The 23,170-nt window shown below is 40.3% G+C and overlaps 2 protein-coding genes across 5 annotated transcripts in view; one reads left to right on the top strand and one right to left on the bottom strand.

Moving 5' to 3' along the window:
- The window catches only part of ERICH3 (glutamate rich 3), a 112,517-nt gene extending 109,841 nt beyond the window's left edge, over positions 1 to 2,676 (top strand). For all 3 annotated transcript variants that reach the window (XM_074334952.1, XM_019743774.2, XM_019743775.2), the window contains one exon: positions 78 to 2,676. The gene's annotated coding sequence lies outside the window, so the exon portion shown is untranslated. The remainder of the gene's footprint in view (positions 1 to 77) is intronic.
- Positions 2,677 to 17,497: 14,821 nt separating this feature from the next.
- TNNI3K (TNNI3 interacting kinase) overlaps positions 17,498 to 23,170 on the bottom strand; it is a 267,960-nt gene continuing 262,287 nt past the window's right edge. For both annotated transcript variants that reach the window (XM_019743776.2, XM_074334949.1), the window contains 2 exons: positions 21,288 to 21,367; positions 17,498 to 18,028 (listed from right to left, as the gene is read on the bottom strand). In XM_019743776.2, the coding sequence (XP_019599335.1) occupies positions 17,952 to 18,028; positions 21,288 to 21,367 (157 nt within the window). In that variant the 3' untranslated portion in view covers positions 17,498 to 17,951. The remainder of the gene's footprint in view (positions 18,029 to 21,287; positions 21,368 to 23,170) is intronic.

The raw sequence follows: 23,170 nt of genomic DNA, 5'->3' as shown, positions 1-23,170 counted from the left end.
TCAGATCCTTAGTGCCTAGTTTCTACTATCCTGAGTGATTATATTCATTGTTTACTATCCTTTTTATTATTTTTCAGGATATTTTTAAAAATGTGTTCTGGAAGACTTAAAGAGTGGAGAAATATTCAGCCAAGCATCTCACCAGGACTTTAGGTTTTATCTTTTTTTAAGAAAATCACTGTGCTTGTCCGAGCTGGTTTCCAGTCTGTCAGTGCTGGTTAGTAGCACAGCGAGCACCTTGACAATAGCTGGCACATCTGCCAGACCCTCCTTACGGCAGTGGTTCCTAATGGGACTGTGAGGCTGTCACGCATTCAACATAGCTAGCGTGCCTATATTCAAATCAAATTGATGGTTTTCAAATGTTCGACTTTCCCCAAAGATCACTTGAACGGCCCAGTTCCGATGTCTGGGGATTGTTTAAATTCCTTCTTATTTATAATCAAACATTAGACCCAGTTTCATACATGAGTTTTATTTAAAATCGGTGGCTTGGGGCTTTAATGACTTGGTGTGTGAAAATGAGCTCGAAAGGTCCTTCTGTGTACACGCAGTACTAAAGATTGCTCCTGACCTGTAAAATGATCCCATGGCATGTACATTCACTTAGAAATAGTCATTTTTTCTATTTATGCCAGAAGAATAATTTAAAGTGGAAATCTTATTTCAAAGTGCCCTTGTTGTGTGTGTGTTTCTGTAGTTTTGCTTTCTGAGGTAGACTGGTAAATGCCGGTGGCATTTCAGCCCTGGGTGGCCTTATTTGTGGGCCACTTGAATTTTAATCATAGTAATAAATAATTTAGCTGAGTGAAATGAGTAACAATAATTATAGCAGGTAAACATTGCACATCAGCACAGAAACCAACATTCTAGACGCTTCGGTTGATGTCATTCAATGGAAAAGAAACTTGGATTAAATTAGTCTGCTGCTCAGCTTCCCAAGTTCTGTTATTTCAAACCTGTGAACTAACCTTGGAGTGCATTGTAAATCACCAGTCACAATCACTTTCTACATTACTCCCTGATATTACCAGAAATAGTTGTGTGTCAGTGTGCCTACTGGGGATTCTGATTTCCTCGAAGACATCTTTGTTCATACACCAGTACTCCAAAGGGCACATTGGTTTGGCTATCTTTTCTCCATGTGCAGAGGCAAAAAAAAATTGCCTAAAATCAGTGTTTCTCCAGCTGGACTACACATTTAGACTTTCACGGGACATTTTCAGGAATGCATGAGTGATTCAACCACTGGTCCTACCCCAAATATTCAGATTTAATTAGTTTTAGATGGGTGTAGGCATCAAGTTTATTATTATTATTATTTAGTTGATTCTACTATGTAGCCAAAATTGAGAACTGCTGCCCTAAATCATCCTATAATCCATGCTGGCTGCCCTACCATGGTTCTCAAAATGTGATCCGTTGATCAGGATATAGCATCACTTGAAACTGTCCCAAATACCAATTCTTGCCCTCATCTTATACTTATTAAATTGGAAAGTCTGTGGGTGGGGACTAGCAATTGTTGTTTTAGCAAGCCCTCTGGGTAATTCTGATGTACTCTGAAGTTTGCAAATTGCTGTCATGACTATTGATTATATTGCGGGTTAGTCTCAGTTGGAAAATGGATTACAGAAGTATTGTGAACCTCTCTCTCTCTCTCTCTCTCTCTCTCTCTCTCTCTCTCTCTCTCTCTGTCTCTCCCCCTTTCTCTCATTTTCTCTTTCTCAATTTTTCTATCTCTAGGAAAGCGTACTTACTATGAAAGTGATGAATTCAACTTTAAACTCATTTTCATTATGACTATAATGGTGTGTATGAAGTCCCTCTCGAGGATGAGTGTCACTCACAGCACATCGTAGATCTCCTTTGTTTTAGGAGTGGATTCCATCTATATTATATCCAATTTCATTTATTACTGAGCTGCATTACGGTGCAGTTTTACAGTATTTGTTCCTTGATCTCACCCTCAATGCTACAGAGCACTTTGAATACATTGAACCTTATGGGAAAGATTGTAAACTTGTTAATTCCATTGAAGAAGGAGTTTTGTACAATGTGTTAAATGGAAATTGCATTGGATTATTTTTATATTTAACACATTCCGTGGAAACATTCTGTAACATGATTCTACAATCTGCATGTTGGTTTAACTGTGAAATTCAGTGTTGTGATATTTTAACTATAGGAATTCTTTCTCTGCAAATACTATGTTGATAAAATTATTTGTATGTTTAAGTGAACTGATTTTCCCTAGTTTAATTATTAAAAGCATAAATAAGCCATATGTTTACAGATAAGACATGTGAATGGTTCTTTATAAGACTATATTTTAAAAATCTTCTTTGTTCTTTCCTTACAAAATTTAAACTCCATAAAGCATAGCAGACAGAATGTTTCATTGGGCTGTATTTCTGAGTATGGTGTTTATATTGACTGTATTGATACATATCTTTCACATATATGGGATAATACAGAGGAAAATTATTATCACCATTTTATAGATAAGTAAATAGAAGCTTAATAAAGTTAAATGAATTGTCTAAAATCATGGTCAATCTCAGGTCTTCGTACTCCAAACTATTTTCATCACATAGACTGCCTTCTAGGGAGAGGTATATAGATACTAAGATACTATGTAAACCTCTACATATTTTTGTATGTTTGTAGAGGGAAGGAAACAACAAAGAAAATAAAGAGGAATGAGTTTGAGAGTGATTTTAGAGAACTCTAGAAAAGATGGGCTCTTGTGTAGTCACCACAGAGGCTGTAGCCCATCCCATGGGAAACTCTGGAGCTTGGATAGTAGAAAGAGGTGAGTGGGTCAGGTCTCTGAGTTCTCACAATAGACCAGTCACTGATTTTTGGCTGCCTCCCCAGGAGGAAGCATAACCTTTTAACTAGGTAGTGCCCTTCAGTCACAACCACTTCCTGTGGAGAGACTCAGATATGAGCCAGCGTGTATCTCACAGAGGGCAGCTGGGGAACGAAGGCACTGACCGTAAAGGAGGTATCTGGATGGCATCCCACTGCATCTAGCACAAGGAAAAAGGGGATATCAAATCGCGATGGCATTTTGATTTATTAGGACACATTGAGGAAAGATGTAACCATTTTATCTTAAAACATCCCATTTTATAACATGCTAGAAGTTACATTTGTAACTACTATTTAAACTTATATGAAAATTTGTAGATGTCAGTAAAAACTGTCTGAGGGGTACTGACAGTTTTTCAAAGCTCTCTCAGTGGTATATGAGTACAACTATTTGAAGAACACTGGTGTAATAGGTAAGTTGATTAGCTCAGGGCTGCATTTCTCAAGCTCCAAGGCATGGCAGCCATTACAAGTGAGTTGATCAAATTTTGATTAATGTGTAAAGTTTGTTTTGGCTGCACAGCATTAAAGCAATTATTTGTCAGAAGAGTAAATGAGGGGGTCACTTAACTTGGTGCTGCTACAAGGAAGAAGTCAGAGTGTTAGTAAAATACCTACCTGTTTCTGGGGAAGGAAGGGTGTTCCTTGAGTGTGTCTGAGGACACAGGGAGGGCAGTAAACAGTTGTATTCAAACAGAAACTTAGTGCTAAAGAGCAGGGGTCAGCAAAGTCTTTCTGTAAAGAACCAGATGGTATATATTTCAAATTTTGTGGGACATGAAGTTGTGACTTCTCAATCCTGCCATTTTAGGGTGAAAGCATCCATTGACAATACTTAAACAAATGAGTGTGGCCGTGTTCCAATAAAACTTTATTTACAAAAAAAGGTAGAGGACCAGATTTGGCTTAAGGAGTATAGTTTGTCAACCTGTGCTAAAAAGCAATCAAGTAAATAGTGCTGTAATTATGTAGACTATTCCTCCCCCCTTCCCCCCAAATATGCCACAGAAATTTTAGTTTTCAAACATATGCCTTAATAGGAAAAGTTTGGAGACAACTAGCACAAGAAACTAATTGCCCTTTAACCCCTTGATTTAATGGGTGATTTATCTGAATCTTTTTCTCTTTTTGAGACTATTATTCAGTCTTAGCCAGGTTTTCAATCCCCTTCTTCACCATCTTCTCTGGTACATCTGTTAGAATGCAAATGTGAGATGTTGTGAAGAGGGGAAAAGGAACTGTAGAGTTCTGACAATTGCATTTCATGTAACACAGGCTGACTTGTTTTTCAATAGAATGTCAGCTCCATGAAGAAGAGACTTGGTCTATTCTGGCCCATATTCAATTCCCTGGGCCAAGAACAGTGTCTGACACATGGTGTGTACTCAATTAATATCTGGTAAATGAATGCCTAAATGAACTAAAATGCAAATTGAGGTAATGTGATATGTCGTTCTGAAAATTTTTAAGCCTAATTTTGATTGAGGTAGCTAGGATGCAGGCAGGGATTATATGATATTTTCATAAATTATTATTTCATAAAATATGTTTTCATAAAATGGTATTTTCATAAAATATTAGAGTTGATAGGGACAGCAGAGATCAAAGATTCTACCAGTTCCTTTTTGGATACCAGATTGAGAAAGCAGAAACCCAGAGGGTCTGAGGAATGGGTTACATATTGGACAAAACAGGATTAGCACTCTTATCTCCAGAGCTCACTTCACAATTGTGCTTCATAGATTTTCTTTTTAGAGACACAGAATCCTAATTTCTAATGAAAATTCATTCTCTAAAACTTGGTGTTTTTTCCTTTTTTTTTTAAAAGGATAGCTAATTTAGTTCTTGCTTTACAAACACTGAAATACCAGATTTCAAATGCAGTGTAAGTGAAACACTTTGGTTGTCTAAATTATAGATATCTCTGAAGTTTGTTGTTGCCTGTTTGTAATCCCCACTGAGAATGCAAAGGCTTATATTAGAGACAGCAGAAATTCCACCTTCTATTTCTTTTGTGCACGTGCCTGTGTGCACACACACACACACCTGTCATTGATTAAAGAAAATAAAATCTCTGAGAATAAACATAAACTCTCCCCACTGAACTAACCGTAATGTTAGTGGCTTCTTACTTACCACAGAACTCTCCAGCAGAATTCAACAAATTGCAAACCTACCTAAGTACATACAAATCGGCTTAAAAACTCAAATCTAAATCATTGGTTCTCAACTTGGGCTGCACATTAGAATTCTCCAGAGGAAAAAATTGTAATCTCCGGGGGGGGGGGGGGGAGGGTGAAAATTGGGCAGCAGGGCTTTGAAAAATCTCCCCAGGTAGTTAATATATGTACCCAAGGTATTGCACTACAGATCTCAAGTTTGAATACTGATTTTAAAAGGTAGACTGTAAACATGATTTCAAAAGTCTAAATTGGTATATTATAGCTTAACACATTGTGCTTTTGCTATTTTACTTATTATTACTCTTTTACTCCTTTACTCATTAAGCCTTACAATGCTATGAGGAAGATGCTATTAGCCCCATTGTATAGATGATGAAACTGAGACACAAAAAGATGAAGTAACATATTCAAGTCACAAAACTAGGAAGTATCACAGCTGGGATTTAACCCAGAAAAAAAAATGGCTCCATCTGGAGTAGGAGTTCCAAAGTTTAGTTTGCATTAGAATCACCCACCTGGAGGGCCTATTAAATTAGAATTTGTGGGGTCCCACTCCTAGAATTTCAGATTCATTAGGACCACTAGGCACCTGAGAATTTGCATTTCTAACAACTCTCACAGGATGCTGATGTTGCTGGACCAGACTTTGAGAACATAGAGTTCAAACTGTGTTATAAAAAGCCCACCAGGTGATAGTGGTGCATACTACAGTGGGAGAACCACAGTTCTCAAAAGTTCTCAGTCTGGGCTGCACATCAGAATCTACTGGGAAGCTTTAAAAAACCCTGATGCCAGGCTGCACCCCAGACCATTAGAGTATCCGGGGAGTAGGCCCAAGGCACCAGTGTTTTTTAAAGCTCATGTAGAGATTCGCTGCCTGAGAGTCTACTCTCTTAGCCGAAACATTATATCCTGCCCTCAGTGTGGTGATGAGGGCTTCTAGTACTACTACAATTACCAGAATAATGCTGGGATGGTTGTTCTATCGCCCAAGAGGCAGTATTTGAGTCAGATCCTCTTAGTCTAGAAGATGCTAATAGAGCTTCTTCCCTTATCACTGAGGCCTCTCCCGCAATCATTGGATTCTGTTGTTTTCAAGTCTTAATCTCCATTTGCAAACGGTAAGATCTGTGAAGCTGAATCTTGGTAGATTTGTTGCTGATTTATCCTCTGGGCAGCCATTATATAAGTGCTGCTTCTCAGTAGGAGAGCCTGTGCTCATGGCAGTTGCTGGCTCGTGTGTCTCCTAAGGCTTAGTGTAAAATGATTGTGCATCCTGAGCTACCCCAGTCAAGGGGGCTCCTCTGAACTGAGCACCTCTAACCAGGATGGAAAATGGCTCCACGTCATGCAGGGTGCCATGCGAGGCCTCAGCTCCCGCTCCCCACATAAGAACGCAGGATATGGTGAGACCAAAAAGGAACACCCACGGAGCCATAGATAGGGGAGTCATACCACTATAGTCTCGCTGGTGGCTGGGGTGGAGACACAGGAAGCAGAAGCCAGACTATCTGCAACCTGCCGTCCACTTCGTTGCCAACCAACCAATCCCACTTGCTAGCTGCAATCCACCGTGCTAACTGCAATCTGCACTTGCTAGCTCAGCCACCATCCGCTGCTAGCGTAGCCACGGCAGTTATATTAGTGGCCAATGGCTCACTGGTTACAGCTGACAGCCAAGTAGCCACAGCTGATGGCCATCTACTACCCAAGCCAGCACCTTTCCATGTGAGGCCGATGGCCTGGAAACTGCACTCCTGGCTCTGTCCCCACACTCCACATTTGTCCGTTCCACACCTGAAAAAGTTCCTCAGCTGATCCAAAGGGGCTGGGGAAGGGCCAAATCAGTGTATATTCACCTTGCCTCCCATGAGTTATGTAAAGGGAAATCAGGGTATAATAAACAAGCATGGTTTGAACAAAATGAATAAAGAGAAAAGTAAATTAGGTAAGTGTAGCCTGAGGGAAAGAGATGGACAGGGACGGAGGTGCTCTGGATTATATCTTGTTGGTACACAATAACAGTTTCCACATATAGGTCATTACCGTACATAACTTGCATTGTTCTCATGACGTAGAATTTAGTAGCAAACAGAGGAAGATAAGACAGGCATTTTAATTCCTATTTTACAGACAAGCAAACATGCTTTGAGATGTTTCCACCTTTGAGATGTTGCATTCAGAGCTATCTGCCAAATCTCTATTTTTATTTATCTGTGTCCAATCTGTTTAATGCATCCACTGAGCTTGCGCTTTCAATAATTTTATTTTTCATTTCTTAAAGTTGAATTTAGTCTTTAATCCAAATCTACTTATTCATTTTAGATAGTCTCACGCTGCTTGCTATTTTTTGTGTGTGTCATTTTGTTCTTAAGATTTAAGTATTTTATATGTAGTTATTTTCTATTCTGAAACGGATTCTTCTCATATCTGGTATCTTTGGTGGTCTGGATCTGCAGTTTGTTATTTCTGCTGACTCATTCACAGTGGCTTGTTTCTAATTTGTTTGCGAGTATTGAGTTAATTTTTGAATAATATTTCAGGGTCCAATTTAATGTGCCAATCTTTAATAAACCTTCCTCTCATTATTGGCTCAAGGCTTAATCTCCAATTACAGTACTAATATTCCATTGCCCTCAGGGCAACCCTGACTTTCCCCTGTGCTTACCCAGATCACTGAGGGTTTTGGCTCAAAAACGAAACAAACAAACAAACAAAAAACCCCCCAAAAACCAACATTTTTTTCATTCCCTGAAAGTTCAACAGTAAAGTAAAAATTTAAGTTTTTGCAGGATCTACTTGTAGTGTGAAGTCCTTTCAAAGTACCAAGTCCCTACATTATAAAAGGAGGACTTTTGACACAATCTTCAAAATAATTACATCATTTAATCATAAATTAAGAGAATATGTTTTTTTCAAATATTTGTAAGTACAAGTTCCCAAGTATAAGGTTTGTCTTGACTATGAAGATACTAGTAATGAGACTAAATTTTCCACAACTAAAGCTTGTTAGATGATGGTGTTTAACACAATTGTCTTAAAATGGTTGTGAAGAGATTTTAAAATTGCAATGCTCTTGTTATTGGCACTTAAAATTGTAATGCTCTTTTTAGTGGCATTTAAAATTGTAATGCTCTTGTTAGTGGTATTTCTTCCCTTATTTCAACTTCAAGAAAGAGTTCACATATGGGTCAAGGAAACAACTAGGTTGTATGAAACTTTAGAGTAGAGGAGCAAAGAATTTAAGCATTCTATTTTCTGAGTACCTAATTTTTTAATTCTTTCACTTTCTTGTAACTTGTTCACTGCAGCTGGTAAAAATACGGAGGGCACAGGGCCTCTTTCTACTTAGAGGTAACAGGTCCCTTTATGAAGGGGAATGCCAATTTCCCAGTTTTGATATTGCACTATGGTTTTATGTAAGATGTTCTGTTGGGGGAAACTGGGAAAAGACCTCTCCGTATATAATTTGCAAATTCCTATGAATTAATCATTATCTAAAACAAGAAGCTTAAAAAACATTATTTGAATGGAAACTAGGGTAAGGCTTAGAGGCAAGTGGCTGTGAAGGAGGATGCTGAGCCTGTCTCTGAGCAGGCCTTTCAGAGAGCAGGAAGAAGGGACTCTTGCACACTCATGGTTTTTCTCTTGTTCTTCAAAGGCATTGTGGGCCAAAGCCCCAACCAGTGATAACAAACACTCATTTGCCGGTGTGTAGTCTCTTATGAGATCCCTGGGGGACTCAGCAGGGTGACAGGCAGCCGTATGAAGTTGCAGAAAACCAGTCATCATCTCCCTGGAGATGCAACTAATAGCTCCCTTTAAATGCATGGTGTTAAGTTGTTAGTTATTAATGCCATGTTTACAAATAAACACCACGAATTAACACCACAGGAAAAATGAACTCTGTGGAGTCTATAAAGCTAAGAGGAAACATGACTTTTAAGGTAGATCCTTTAAAATTACAAGGGGATAAAAGTAGATCTGTTTTTTAAGCAGGGTAAGAACACTAAGAATGTAAACATTTGTAAACACTCCTGTTTGTTGGAGTATGGCTTTGATTAATTGCAATATATGCTTATATTATGGATAATTATTTTTGATACAGTAGGAAGACATTTGACAGAAAAACTGCAAATAAAGAGGTACCTCTGTGATTCTTGAGCTGTATTAATATTTTAACTCAATTAACAGCTTAATGGAGAGGGTGGGGGAAAGGAAGAAACTAATTTAACTTCAGCAAGCAACTTGAACAGTGTCCACTACTCACTGTTTTACATTTTGCAGAATTTCCATTTGTATTAATAAGTTATTACTGCTATTCAACATGCATTTTCCCTAAAGCCTAATGTTTCTTCAGTGGAGACCAATTAACTGGGACAGTCTTAGCTAGCCAATTGTTTTAATTACTAGAATTTTAAAAAATGTGCTTGCTTTGCATAGATTTGACCAGCTGAACTCACAGAATGCATTGACTTTGTATTCCTGGAGATAGAAGCTTTGTGGTGAATATGTAGATGCAAAACAAAAACAAAAACAAACCCCAAAACAAACAAAAAAAAACGTTTAGATGTTTGGGGCCCCGCAGAGTAGTAGGCTGACAATCCCAATCGGTCACCATTGCTCCATTGTTTTTCATCCTTGTCTTTTACCTTGAACTTGGAGCCTTTCCAATACAGCCGTCCTTTGTTCATTTTTCATTCAGTTTCCTTGTTCTCTTTGTGAAGAACTATGACTTAAAGGATGGCCAGGCAATTATCCTGTAACTAAGAAGGGGCTATAATGTAGAAGGTGGGACTCTGTTATAACAAAACTTGAGCATTTGCTTCCTTATTCTTTTGGGACTGGCACTAAAAAATTCTTGAAGTCCATATTTAGTGAACACGGAAGAGCTAAAAGCAAAGGCAATCAAAGAGCATTTCGTTCATTAGGCCTCCAAGGGGGTGAGGAGATGCTTAAACTGAAAGAACAAGAAACACCATAGAGGCAGAGTTTGTTTTAGGGGTTAGCCAGTTATTTTCATGCAAATGACAACTTCCTGAAGGGTATGTAAAAAATCATTTCCAATTTGCAGAGAGAACTGAACCTGCAACTACGAAGGAAAAGGAATACCAGTAGTGATGAGAAGCCTAAATGGGGATACACTAATAAAGTAGGAACATGAGTATGTGGATTAGCAGGATGAAAGAAATAACAAGAATCAAAAAGGGAGGGAAAAAAATCAGCTTACAGAAATTTAGAGCAAAGGTAGCATATCCCTTGTAATACCTACTAGTTTTGCTTGGGATATGGGGACTTACAAAGGGCACGATCAGCTTGGTAGTACTGAGTACTACAGCTCACACACAACAGACTGTGAAACAGAATGAAAACAACATTAAATTAATTAAACAAGGAGGCCATTAGACTGAGGTAGTTCTAATACCTCATCAGTTTAGAGAAGCAACCCGAAATTTGAGCCTGTCAATTCCGGAAGGTTAAGAAATTAAAACCTTCCATCAGGGCATGTACAGCATCCAGTGGGGGAAAAAAAGAAAAGAAAAAAAAGAAATTAAATCCTAAATTCAACCAGTCACAAATAGCTTAACTAGTAGTTTCCAAATAAGGCAACCCCTGTAAGCTTCAGCCAATCAAATGATTCATTTGCTTTCTTTCTGTGTTTTCTCTGTAAAAACCTGACCCCTATTTCCCGTCAACAGGGTGCGCCTAATCACTTCTGGTTTGGTGCTGCCTGATTAGACCAGATTTTGCACTCAAACAAACTCTTAACATTGTTAATATGCCTCAGTTTATCTTTTAACAACAAAGACTCAAAAGGGGCTGAAAGAAACAAGGGTACATTATGATCTTAGCCTAGCAACTCACTGAAAGCCCTTTATTTGTTCATTCATACTGAATCTCATTTAAATTTTCAGTCACTTATTCCTTCATTCCCCAAACCACTCTTTGCTAAGGAGAACTGAATTCAATCATTTGCATACTGTCTGTCCTAGTTTGGTCTCACCAGAAAGCAGTGCCTGAGCAAAAACTCATGTGCTACTACATGTTTAGTGAGGAAGAAGCAGGAACGAGGAAAGTGGGAGTCAGGAAGGAAAGAGGGAGAACCAACCCTACAGTGGTATAGAGCTGGGTGCTGTTTGGTATCAAAGGCAACTTTAGTCTCACAAATTGTCTTCTGAAGCTCCAACTGTGCCTCTGGGCAGTTGGAGTTGTGGTGGAGAAGGAAGAGGGTTTTTCTCCTTGGCTCTGGTCTCCCGTTGGTTAAAGGTTTACTCCACAGGTCCCCATGTTAACTGCCAGGTTGAGATGCAAGGGGCTAGAGAACCTGGGGCATCTCTCCTCAAGGCAACAGGGGAGCTGAGCTCTACGGCAGTGATATGGGAGGTTCAGGGCAATAGGGGACTGTGCTGACAGGAAGTAAAGTGGAGTCGAATTGTACCCATAGGAAGTTGGTAATGGTGGGTGATTAGATGGCCAATAGTATACTTGTAGGTGAGGCCAAGATCTCAGGTGATGCCTAAGAGGTGTCTACTAGTAATTAACTATTTATGTTTAATTTAACTGCATTGCCAATCTCGTTATAATTTTATCCATGTTATGCTTATTGTGTTTCTCGTGTGCATGTGTGTATAGACAGAGAGTGCCAAAAAAAGTGTATATACATTTTAAGAAAGGAAAAAACTGTATTAAAATTGTAATACTCAATATATACCGATAACAAAAGGTGAATGCAAGTCACGTTTGATGCCTGCAATTACAGAGGTGCTCAAAGTGGTTACCATCAGTGTCTAGACACTTCTGATTACTGAACTACTGCTTGAGCAACGTTGACCAAAGTGTCCACTGGTGTACATTTTTTTTGGTACCCCTGGTGTATATATACACACACATATATATACACACACATATATGTATATATATATATATGTATATATGTATCTATATATAGATACATATATATATATATACATATATATATATATATATATATATATACACATATATATATTCTCTACTGCAGGATCTTAATTTAGGGCTTACTTGTCTTACAAACACTTCCATTTTCTCAAGTCACAATCCCTTCATTAGCATCTGGGAAATAAATGATTAGCCTTTGGTGCATGGTTGATTCTTCTCTCAGTCATGTTATATCAAGCATGGCTGATTGTTATGGAACATTTACCACGTGCCTGGCACTATGATATGTGATTTTCATGCATTATTTAATCCTTACTATGAAGTAAGAATCATTATCTCCACTTTATGGAGGGGGATCTGAAGAACAGAGAGACTAACATGCCATTGGAAGGTGTCACAGATAGGGGGAGAACCAAACCTTCCCCAAGCTTGACTCTAATGTTTGTACCCCTAAGCACTATGCCAGTGCTTCTTAAATTGTGGTCCCGGGACATCAGTTCCTTTTCCTTAGGCTAATTCGAGTTTTGGGAAAGGAAACAAACAAACAAACAAACAAACAAACAAAAAAACCCGAAAGAAGAACTTGGTATTCTTCACTGTGGATTAATTTTTGAAGTGGTGTTAAGCAGACCATGGATTATTATGAGTGAAAACTGAAGGGCAGACCAACATTCAAATTATTCTTAATGTGTTTTATGGTCTTGCTGGAATCTTACTCTTTTCTGATTAGTTGGGATAGAAGAAGAGATGGAGGTTAGTAGAATTAGTGAGCTTCAAGAACTTCTTTAAAGATGGTTGAAGATACCTTTCTTCAGCACAGGAGCCCATTGCTTAAAAGACAGATACTTGAGATAACATTCTTTTTATCTCGCTAATTAAACATAAAGCTATATTGAGAGTGCTTTGGAGACGTGTCCTCATCAGCAGGGTCTGGCACAAGTGGCAGTGTATTAATTCAAGAAGCCTAATTTAATTAGCACCCTGCCACAGGGTGGGCTGCTGCACTGCCTTGGATTTCTGGCCTGAGGAGAAATGTACAACCCCTGCTCTTTTTATTTCTAGTTAACCTCGTAAAAGGTAGTTTGTCCAAGGAGGGAGAGGAACTTTGCTTCTCCATCATGTTTTGCATATGGTACTAATTGAGCTGACAGTCTTGGACCACAGTCTGTTAGGCCGGCAGCTGAGCCTTCAGCTGATATCCGGTGAAGGAATTGCAAATGTCAAATGGCTCATCTTTGCCCTTGTGACTCTTGAAACATGGAAGGGAATTGCTCAGGGGAAGCTCTTCAGTCTGTATGCCTGAGTAACTGCAAGCAACACAAAACTGAGCAGGAATAAGGTATTCAAATCCTCCCGGTAATGGCTACACCCTCTCTCCTTATTTCCTTACCCAGTGCGCTAATGAGGAGAGGAAATGTGGAGCTCCTTGGCTTCCCTAATTGCTGTGCTTTGCCCTCCTAACTTTTTTGTTTCTGCTTATCATGGTGAGAGTCTTGCTTCTGTCAATCATTTCTGGTTCTTTCTGCCTGGAAAATAACAATGTGTGTTTTTTGAGTCTTGAGATTATTGCAGCCCCTTCTTTTCCATAATTAAAACAGAAGAAGTGATGGTGATTATTTTCTTGGTTTTACTTGGCGATAATGAGCCATTGCAATCAGGAAAGGTTTGTTTTTCTGATCCCTAAAACTTCTCCTGGGGTACTACCCAAATTTTCTTCAAAACTGCAGACTGCAGATTTATTTATTTTCCTCACAACTCTGGATTGTGAATATTTGCTATTTTTATTCCTTTTCCTCCATCATAACGAAGGCATTACTGTGTAGTGAACAAATCATGGACACTAACGCAAGACCAACCTAGTTTTGAAAACTGGCTCCATTTTACACTAGCTTGACTCATTTGAAAAATAAAGAAAAAACTCTCCTTTGCCAGAGCTATTCAGAGACTTAAGTGAAATAATTCACTTCAAATCATCTAAAACAATTCCTGCCACATGGTAGGTGCTCAATAAATGTGTTTTATTATTTATTGTCTTTCTATTATTACTTAGCATCCTCCTTGTTTGGAGAATCCTTTTTGGTTCTTGTATTTGATTTAAACGATTTGATTTCTCTTCTGATTTTATATCAGGTATTAATAAGACATTGCTACCTAAGGCTGCTGGACACCTTGGCTCAAACTGCATCAGAAGTAAAAGATTAGCAGCTGGTTATTTGCAAAAGTAGGGTTTTTAGGCACGTTGATGGTTATTTCCACAAGAGAGAGAAAAAAAATTCACCCTTCTCATGCTCTCCTTTTGTAGTAGGGCTTTTTGGCTGCATGGTGTTGTAAATAGTAGCAATGAACAACTACAACATTTGCAACAGTATCTGCTATGTTGTTCCAGGAATTATAGAAAGCACTTTATATTATTTGCAATCTTTACAGCAACTCTATAAGCTAAATTTTATTATCACCATCGTACAGAAAAGAAGCTGGAGCTCAGATAGGTGAAGTGACTTGCCCAACGTCACACAACTACTGTAAAAACAAAAGCACTCAACTTTGAGTCTGAGTGACTCAGAAGTCAATGCTTATTGTTCAAAGGAAAGAAGGATGAGGGAAGGAAAGAAGGAAGGAAGGAAGGAAACAAGGAAGGAAGGAAGGAAAAGAGGAAGGGAGGGAGGGGGAAAATTAAGTCAGGAATGACAGAGAGCAAGAAAGCGAGAAAGAAATCAGGTCCTTCATTTCAGGTGGATTACCTAGTACTAGCCTTTTCTCCTACCACTAGTATCTTTTTTTTTTTTTTTTTGGTCTTTCCCAGGGAAATGTCAGCTTTGGAAATAATTTAACCCAAATAATCACTCTGTTGGAATAACTCTCTCCTGGTGGTGCTATAATTTGGCTTACAATTATAGCTAATTGAACATCTTCTAGTGAGCTCAGGGCTGCATCACATGGAAAAAAATTTTAATGTGCTAAGCATGCAGAAACATGACCATAGAAGTTCTTTGTTACCAGCAGAAAAAGAAAGCAATTAGTGACACATTTTCAGCAAGGAGAAATACACACACATACACACACACACACACACACACAGACACACACACAACCCCATGGTCTCAAGACAAGCTCTACGATGATCCCTGGGCCCCTTTAAAGGTGTTGTAATGAAAAGGGTTTATGAGCTATGGGTTGGCATCTGTGAAAAGGTTCCCCTTCTCAGGAATGAAGACACACTAGTCTCATTATTTGCCAACACCTGACAAGACAAGAGCCAGAGGAAAGTAGCAACATAAGGAAATACAGTGTGGAGAGAGGAGGGGCCTACTTACAGAAAACAAAAAAAAGGAGCTTGACAAATTTGCTCTAAAAGAGGGGGATTTCAGAAGCCAGAAGTCCTTCCTCTGAATATGACCTCCATTCAGTGGGAACCTGGGCAAATACCTGGTTTATCCCAGCACTGTCCTGGTTATACACACATTCGACATTCCATCTACTGTGTGTCATATATATACTGTGTACACACACATACACACACGTGCGCGCGCGGTCAGACAATTAATTTCGCGAACTCATCCAAGACAGTGCTACACACCTCCTTGCTTAATATCACTATGGTCACCTTTGAAGTACTCCCCTTGGGAAGCTATGCACCGATAGCCAGCACCTAGTCTACCCTTCAAAGTAATTTTGGAACTTTTTTTCTGGAATGACCATCAGAGCTGTCGTTGTATTACACTTGATGTCCTGAATGTCATCCAAATGTCTTCCTTTCAACATTTCTTTTATCTCAGGTAAAGACAGAAGTCATTGGGGCCAGATCAGGTGAGTAGGGAGGGTGTTCCAATACAGTGATTTGTTCACTGGCCTAAAACTCCCTCACAGACAGTGCTGTGTGAGCTGATGCATTGTTGTGATGCAAGAGCCCTGAATTGTTGGCGAAAAGTTCAGGTTGTCTAACTTTTTCATGCAGCCTTTTCAGCACTTCCAAGTAGTAAACTTGGTTAAGTGTTTGTCCAGTTGGCACAAATTCATAATGAATAATCCCTCTGATATCAAAAAAAGGTTAGCAACATCGTTGCAACAAGCTCATGAACTTAATTGTCAGGCCTCATATGTGTGTGTGTTTGTGTGTGTGTGTGTACATTCTTTAACTTTCTAAGGTATTCCTTTAAACTCAGCTCATGAAAGGCTTAAGCCCCAAAGTATCCCAGGCTAGGTGCCGGCTCATTCCATAAAGCAGAGCTGAGGAATAGGAGAGCTGTGGAGACAGGTGCTGTTTAACCAGCCCATTCTTTTCTCCTTTTCTGCTTTGCCAGAAGGCTTTATGCCAAGGAGTCACTTCGGCCTCCGTGGTCCTGCTCATTATAAAGCCCCTTGGCAACTTGCTTGGGGGGATAGAGTAGCTGTGACTCTAGAATAATTATGTGGGGAGATAAAAAATAAAAAAAAAAGGATACATCCACCTAGAAGTACCATGGCTTTAACTTCTACCTCCGGACTCACACTGGGCTATCCCCAAGCTACTCAGGGAATGTGAGGACTTTCAACTTTGCAAACACTGGCCATATGAAAAGGCTCAAAGAGATTTGAGAGGCGGGTTACTGCTCTGATAGAAATTGCTCATAAGAAACATATTTTCTAATGGGTAGGGGGAGTGGGAGGGATGCGAGAGCTTGCCGCAGACATCTAAGGAGAAATCAGCACCTCTATTCAGTTCCATTTGTACGTCGTGAGTCCCCATTACTCAAGAGGAGGAGAAAGATTTGCCTAAATGCAGCCCGTCAGAGTCTATATTCCTCCCATTGCTCTCCAGGCCCCTAGTTGTCCTCTTAGGATTTAGAGCAGTGGTTCTCAGCCTGGGGCAATTTTGTCCCCCAGGGCATATTTAGAAACTTCCGAAGACATTGTGGGACTTAGGGAAGCTGTTACTAACACCTGGGGGCTAGAGGCCAGGACACTGTTAAACCTCCCACAGTGCACAGGACAGCCCCCACAATGAATTACCCCCTCCAAAATGTCAATAGTGCCGAGATGTAGAAAGCCTGATTTAGAGAATACCCAAGCTCCTTTTACTAATTTCATGTCTCTTACCCAGATTAAAAGCAGTAATTATCACGCTGAATTTTTATGATTTCCTGCTTGTTTTTTTCCAAGTCTGTATTTGAATAGCAAAACGATTTTGTTTGGTTGGCATGAGCACGGAGAGTAAATTTAGCATTTTCTGAAGGCAGCAGGTACCTCAGGTATCTTCCCAGGGCACGCTGCCAGACTCTGGTATGAATGGCGGGTTTGCATTTGTGGGCCAGTGTCATAACGGTACCAATAGCACTGACGACACCTTGGAGCTGACAGCAACAGGTTGCCCAAGCTGGGCACAGAGTACTTGGTATGATGTAGAAAGCAGGCTAACTAATTAAGTGCTAAATTGTTGCATGCTTCTTGATCTGAAGGTCATGACTTCTTTCTACCATTACATCTGAAAGAAGGTATACTCAGTAGCAGTGTTGTTGGAATGAAACGCACTTCTGAATCAATTTTGTATGCCACCAAAGAATCTTTAATCATAGCACTGGACAGTAGAAGTAACATAATGAGGTAAGAAAATGAACAATATTCTAAGAAATCAAACCCAGGGTTCTCGAACACAGGTCTACATAATTCAGTCTAGGGAAACAAAATAACTGTTAAGTGCCAACCATGGACTTAGACCACATCTCCACGGAAGAATATAAATTTGTTTTTGTTTTCATTTACACAATTAAAAACAATTCTTCAAATAGATTTTGTCTTGGTTCTTTTACATGTCATTCCTTAGCCACAAACCCAAAGCCCAACTTGTGGTAGGGAATTAAATAGGACCAATGCAAACACATACATTTAAGGAGACCCTAGAGGGTAAAATATTATAATTGGAAGCAAGTCTGCCATGGTTGGAATTGTCGCTGTCAGTCTGAGGGAAAACTCTCCTTAGGTCGACGCAGAATGCTGTCAGCTGCTGTCCTCAAAACTGCCACTATTCCGGCAAGAATGAAAATGCATTGGGCTCATGGGATCAGACACGTAGCCTGCATGAGAAAAGAAGTCCAGCTGTTACTTATTGGCCTTTCTGTCCATCTCCCCCTTTTTCTTCACCAGCCTCACACAGTGCAATGCACAGCTGCCAAGCAGCTTCTCCTGGCTCATGTGAACACAGGGTCTGGAGAGCCGTTGCTGGCAAGTAGTTGTAAAAATAAAAGCAAAATTTCAAATGAAAACAGAGAGAGCTGAGACCAGAGGAACATAAATGATGGATGTCTGATTTAGACTCACGCTGGTCAGGTGACATTTTGAGTTTGGAGGAAAGAAGTGTACAGTTCAGGAAAATGGTATATCGTGATGGCTAGAAACATGGGCTTTTATATCACGCAAATCTGGGTTTAAACTCTGGCTTCACTACTTCCTGGTTCTGTGACTTTTGTCACCTTAACCTTTCTAAGCCTCAATGTCTTCATCTGTAAATGGGAAAAATAGTACCACTTACTTATAAGGTTGGTAACACACTTAAGATAACTAGTACAGTGTCTGGCACATAGTGAGTGCCAAACAAATGATGGCTAAAAACTGGAAGGTGGAGATAGCAGTAGAGAAAAAGGAAAGAGCCACTGTTTACAGCAGGTTGGCCTGGTTGTTTTTTCCCTCACCAAGAGCTCAGCTGTTAAGTACATATCAATGTTCAGGTCTAAATGCCAGTGGCATTTAATGCTCATGGAAATTATAGCCCTGGGTGTGTGCAGAGAATGGCTCTAGTGGCTCAGGATCAGGCCACTGTCCTGGAGAAGAGGACATGTGCAGGGAGCCAGTCACCTTTCCACTCTGAGTACGGAAGCCATTCGTTGCTTCTGTGAAAATGGGCACATTTGTCAATAGCTATTGCTGCACTTTACTCACCTTTGATAGCTGAGTTTTCAAAACCAACTCAGCCATCTATGTCTTCATCAAGACATCTAGCAATATGCAGTTGGATAGGCATATTTATTTTCATAAGAAAGGGCTCTGCCAGAATCTCTTAGGCAGCACATAAACTCTCCTGAGAGGAAATGGCGCTGCTGCCGGTGTTGTCGCTGACCCTCTCTTGCGCACCTGTAGTGGGGCTGGCCCTGGTCAGATCTGAGCCAGTGGGGACAGCTGAGATGAGGGAAAGCAGGGTACACATCACTGAATCCTCATTCTGGGTGGACTCAAGCAAAATCTACATCCTAGGGCAAAAGTATTTCCTTTGATCTAGCCTAAAACTGTGACTTCTTTCCAGGCATAGATTGATGCTTTGATAAGGTTGTAATCCCTTTATTACTATAATCAACAACCTTCTAATGTACCACCTGTGGTTTTACTGGCTTATGATGCTCCATGCTTCTCTCCCCACAGGACTCCAATGGGAATCTGATTGTGAGCACACGTCCCTCCAGTGTGAGCAGGCTCTCCTTTGGGGAGGTGCAGCAAAATCAGCAGGGCACGGATGCTGACATTTATTACTGATGCCATCATTGCCAGAGTTGAAGGACAGACATGTTGTACATGGATAACCACTCAGCTGAAGAGGCACCTCGGTGCAATCTGACCACAGGCTTTAGGCAAAGACGGAACCACGTCTGCATGTTTTGTTACGTTAGGGTGAAAGGTCTCAAGCACAGAGAAAATAGCTTAATTTCATCCTGGTTCTCTAGCCCTGCTCTTTGGGGTATGAGGGGAAGAAGAAACAGTTCATAAAGTTGCTTATACCACAGTTGGTTTTTAAAATGCAAATGGAGGGCAATTAAAAGGTTCTTACTTGTACTATGTGATGTTCCTAGTGGGAGATATTAAATATATTTCCTTTGTCTATTGGGTCTCTCACTCCATCCAAACACCCTAATGTTTTCTTCTACCCTTGGTACAGATATGCATAGAAAAACCCAACTTTTGTACTATTGCATCACTTTGTCTTTCTTCTCCATCTTGAGAAATTCTACTCAAAGCCCTATTCCTTTAAGAAGCAGATAGTTAAGTTACAGAAATACTTCATCTTGAAACTCCAACACGAAAGGAAAGATTTCTGGTCGAAGCACACATTTCAAAGGGTGCCCTATATTTTGTGGTTGTGTAGCCACATCTGTAAAGGTTTGAGAAAATGATAGTATATCTATAAAAAAAAAATGGGATGGTGTGACACTTAGAGCACATTTCCCCGTTACTGGACTGGCCAATTATGTTGTAAAGCAGAAGATAAAAAGAACTTGGCTGCATTCTAGGCACATATTGGGAGTCAGAAGTACAAAGTCCTCTCTTTAATGTTTCCAAGTAGTTTGTCTGTATCTATCCAGAACAATTTTTTTTCCTTTCTTTCTTAAAAGCTTCCTCTGCTGATATTCTGCAGATGAGGTGCCCTGGTGAAGATCCCAAAGCTGAGGGTCTCCAGGTTTTATTGCCATTTAAATCAGAGAACCAGGAATACATCACCCAATTTATTCTTCCCCAAACACAGTTCTTGTAATAAATCTGATCTCTTTAACTGACATACATTTTTTTCAGTCCTCCATATTGTCAAAGAAGAGTTCCCATGAATAAATGAGGCCATTGTACTAAAATTCCAATTAAATATAGAGCCTCTCAGGCTTAGAGGTTGGGAAAAGGACATCACAGGCCTAGCACATTAATATGGTAGCTAATGATAAGGGCGATTGCCTATGCTCTGGCTTCAGGGGACTGCATAAAACTGTGTGAACTATTTTAAAGAGCTTTTATTAAGTCTTTTTAAAGTAGTCCTGTGCAAAATGGATCCCATCAGTGCTTCCCTTACTTCCTCTCCAGCTTTTTGAGGAAATGGTTGGGTTTATATTTTACCCTTGGGTACTTGCTAAAGGGCAAGCTTTCCCCCAGCATATGATGTAGCTGTGGAAGCTCATCTCTCATTTTTCTCCTCCCTCCCTCCATATCTGTGGGGTGGGGCTTAGAGGCAGTGGACTCAATAAGGTGATGCCAAAATGTGTGAAATGTGACGACATGCAGGAGATTATTTTCACAAGAAGAGCTCTCCATTCCATGTGCAAACATGCTCCCATTTTCTTTTTTCATACTTGCACATACACTTACACACTTATGCACACACATACGCATACACGATTAACTCAAAGGTAAATGTAGAATTATACAACTTACAAGATCAAAGTTGGCACTTTTGTAATATTTTAAAAGTATCCTTCATTTCTAGTTATTCCAAAATAGAATTGTTTTCCTCCTTCATTATCAAATAGGTATCACCTCCCTGGGGCAGGTTCCTTAGTCAATCTGAAGAATGAGTACACTTACCGTATTTGTCAATGGGGGAGAACTGAAGGCTTCTCTTCATCTCTTCTAAAGACAGGCCTTGAGAGGAACATTGTCCAGCACTAGAAAATCCCAGGAGACACACAGTGAGAACCACTGTGGTGGTTGGCTAATACCACTTTTATAGAACAGATTATTCGTTCAGCATAGAGCCCAGAGAACTGGCACAGTGATACAAAGGTGTTTTGATCTTATAAGTGACTAGTGGGTGAAGAGGTCAGAATTACAGTAGTCCCTCCGTATCCATGGCTTTGCTTTCCATGGTTTCAGCTACCCACACTCAACTGAAGCATGAAAATATTAAGTGAAAATTTCCAGAAATAAATAATTCATGAGTTTTAAATGGCGTGTCGTTCTGAATAGTGAGATACATCTCACTCCGTCACAGTCCATCCTGCCCAGGACGTGAACCATCCTTGTGTCTAGTGTGTCCACACTTTGTGTGCTACCTGCTCTTTAGCCTCTTAGTAGTGTCTTGGTTATCAAACAAACTATCACAAGATCGCAGTGCTTGTGTTCAATTCTCCTGTCATGCAGGGACTGAGCTCCCGCTCCCCGCACAAGAACGCAGGATATGGGGAGGCCAAAAAGGAGCACCAACAGAGCCAAGGATAGGGGAGTAATATCACTATAGTCTTGCTGGCAGCTGGTTGAGACACAAAAGCAAACATCTGCCAGAACCCCAACAGGGGGTCTTCCTGCACCCCACTCTTGCTGGCGGCTGGGCGAGACACAGGAAGTAGGATTCACACGATTCACAATCCACCAACCACGCTTGCTAACCCCACTCGCTAGCTGCAATCCGCCATCCACTTCTCTGCCAACCAATCAACCAACCCCTTGCTAACTGCAATCCGCACTTGCTAGCTCAGCCATGGTAGTTATGTCAGTGGCCAATGGCTAACTGGTTACAGCTGATGGCCATCTACTACCCAAGCCAGCACCTTTCCATGTGAGGCCAAGAGCCTGGAGACTGCTCTCTGGGACTGTCTCCATATCTCATTCTACTTAAAAGCTCCAAAGCACAACAATAGTTTAAATTTTATCCTAAGTATTCATTCATAGGAAAAATCACAGTATATATAGGGTTTGGTTCTATCTGCGATTTCAGGCATCTACTGGGGGTCTTGAAATGTATCTTCCATGAATGAAAGGGGACTACTGTCTTTGGAATAAGTCAGGTCTAGGTGTGAGTCCTGGCTCTTCCAGGTAGGCTACAATTCTTAGCTGTGTAACCTTGGGCATGTCACCTTTCTGAGTGTGGGGACAGAGCCAGGAGTGCAGTTTCCAGGCTCTTGGCCTCATGTGGAAAGGTGCTGGCTCAGGTAGTAAATGGCCATCAACTGTGATTGGATGGCCATCAGCTGTGGCTAGTTGGCCGTCAGCTGTAACCAGTGAGCCATTGGCCAATAATATAACTGCGTGGCTATGCTAGCAGAAAATGGGGGCTAGCAAGAGGATGGTGGCTGGCAAGCGCGGATTGCAGTCAGGACGGCGGGTTGCAGAGAGTCTGGCTCCTGCTTCCTGTTTTTCCAACCCAGCCACCAGCGAGAATATAATAGTATGACTCCCCTACCTATGGTTCCGTGGGTGTTCCTTTCTGGCCTTACCATGTCCTGCGTTCTTATGTGGGGAGCGGGAGCAGAGACCCTGCAGGCTGCCCCACACAACATTGAGCCTCAGTTTATTTATCTGTAAAATTGGAAAAGTACATAAATAATTTTGAGTTTGTTTTGATGATTAAATATAACAGGGAATATTGAATCTAAAATCGGGGTTAATATACTTGGAAGCCTTACTTAAGAGGAACTAATAACCATTATTAGCTTAGTAATAATCAATATAAATAAAACACATCCCAAAGG

The sequence above is a fragment of the Rhinolophus sinicus genome, linkage group LG06, assembly GCF_036562045.2.
Source record: "Rhinolophus sinicus isolate RSC01 linkage group LG06, ASM3656204v1, whole genome shotgun sequence".
Taxonomy (NCBI): Eukaryota; Metazoa; Chordata; class Mammalia; order Chiroptera; family Rhinolophidae; genus Rhinolophus; species Rhinolophus sinicus.
Note: the sequence above shows the minus strand (reverse complement) of the source record. Positions and strands in the feature narration are given on the sequence as shown.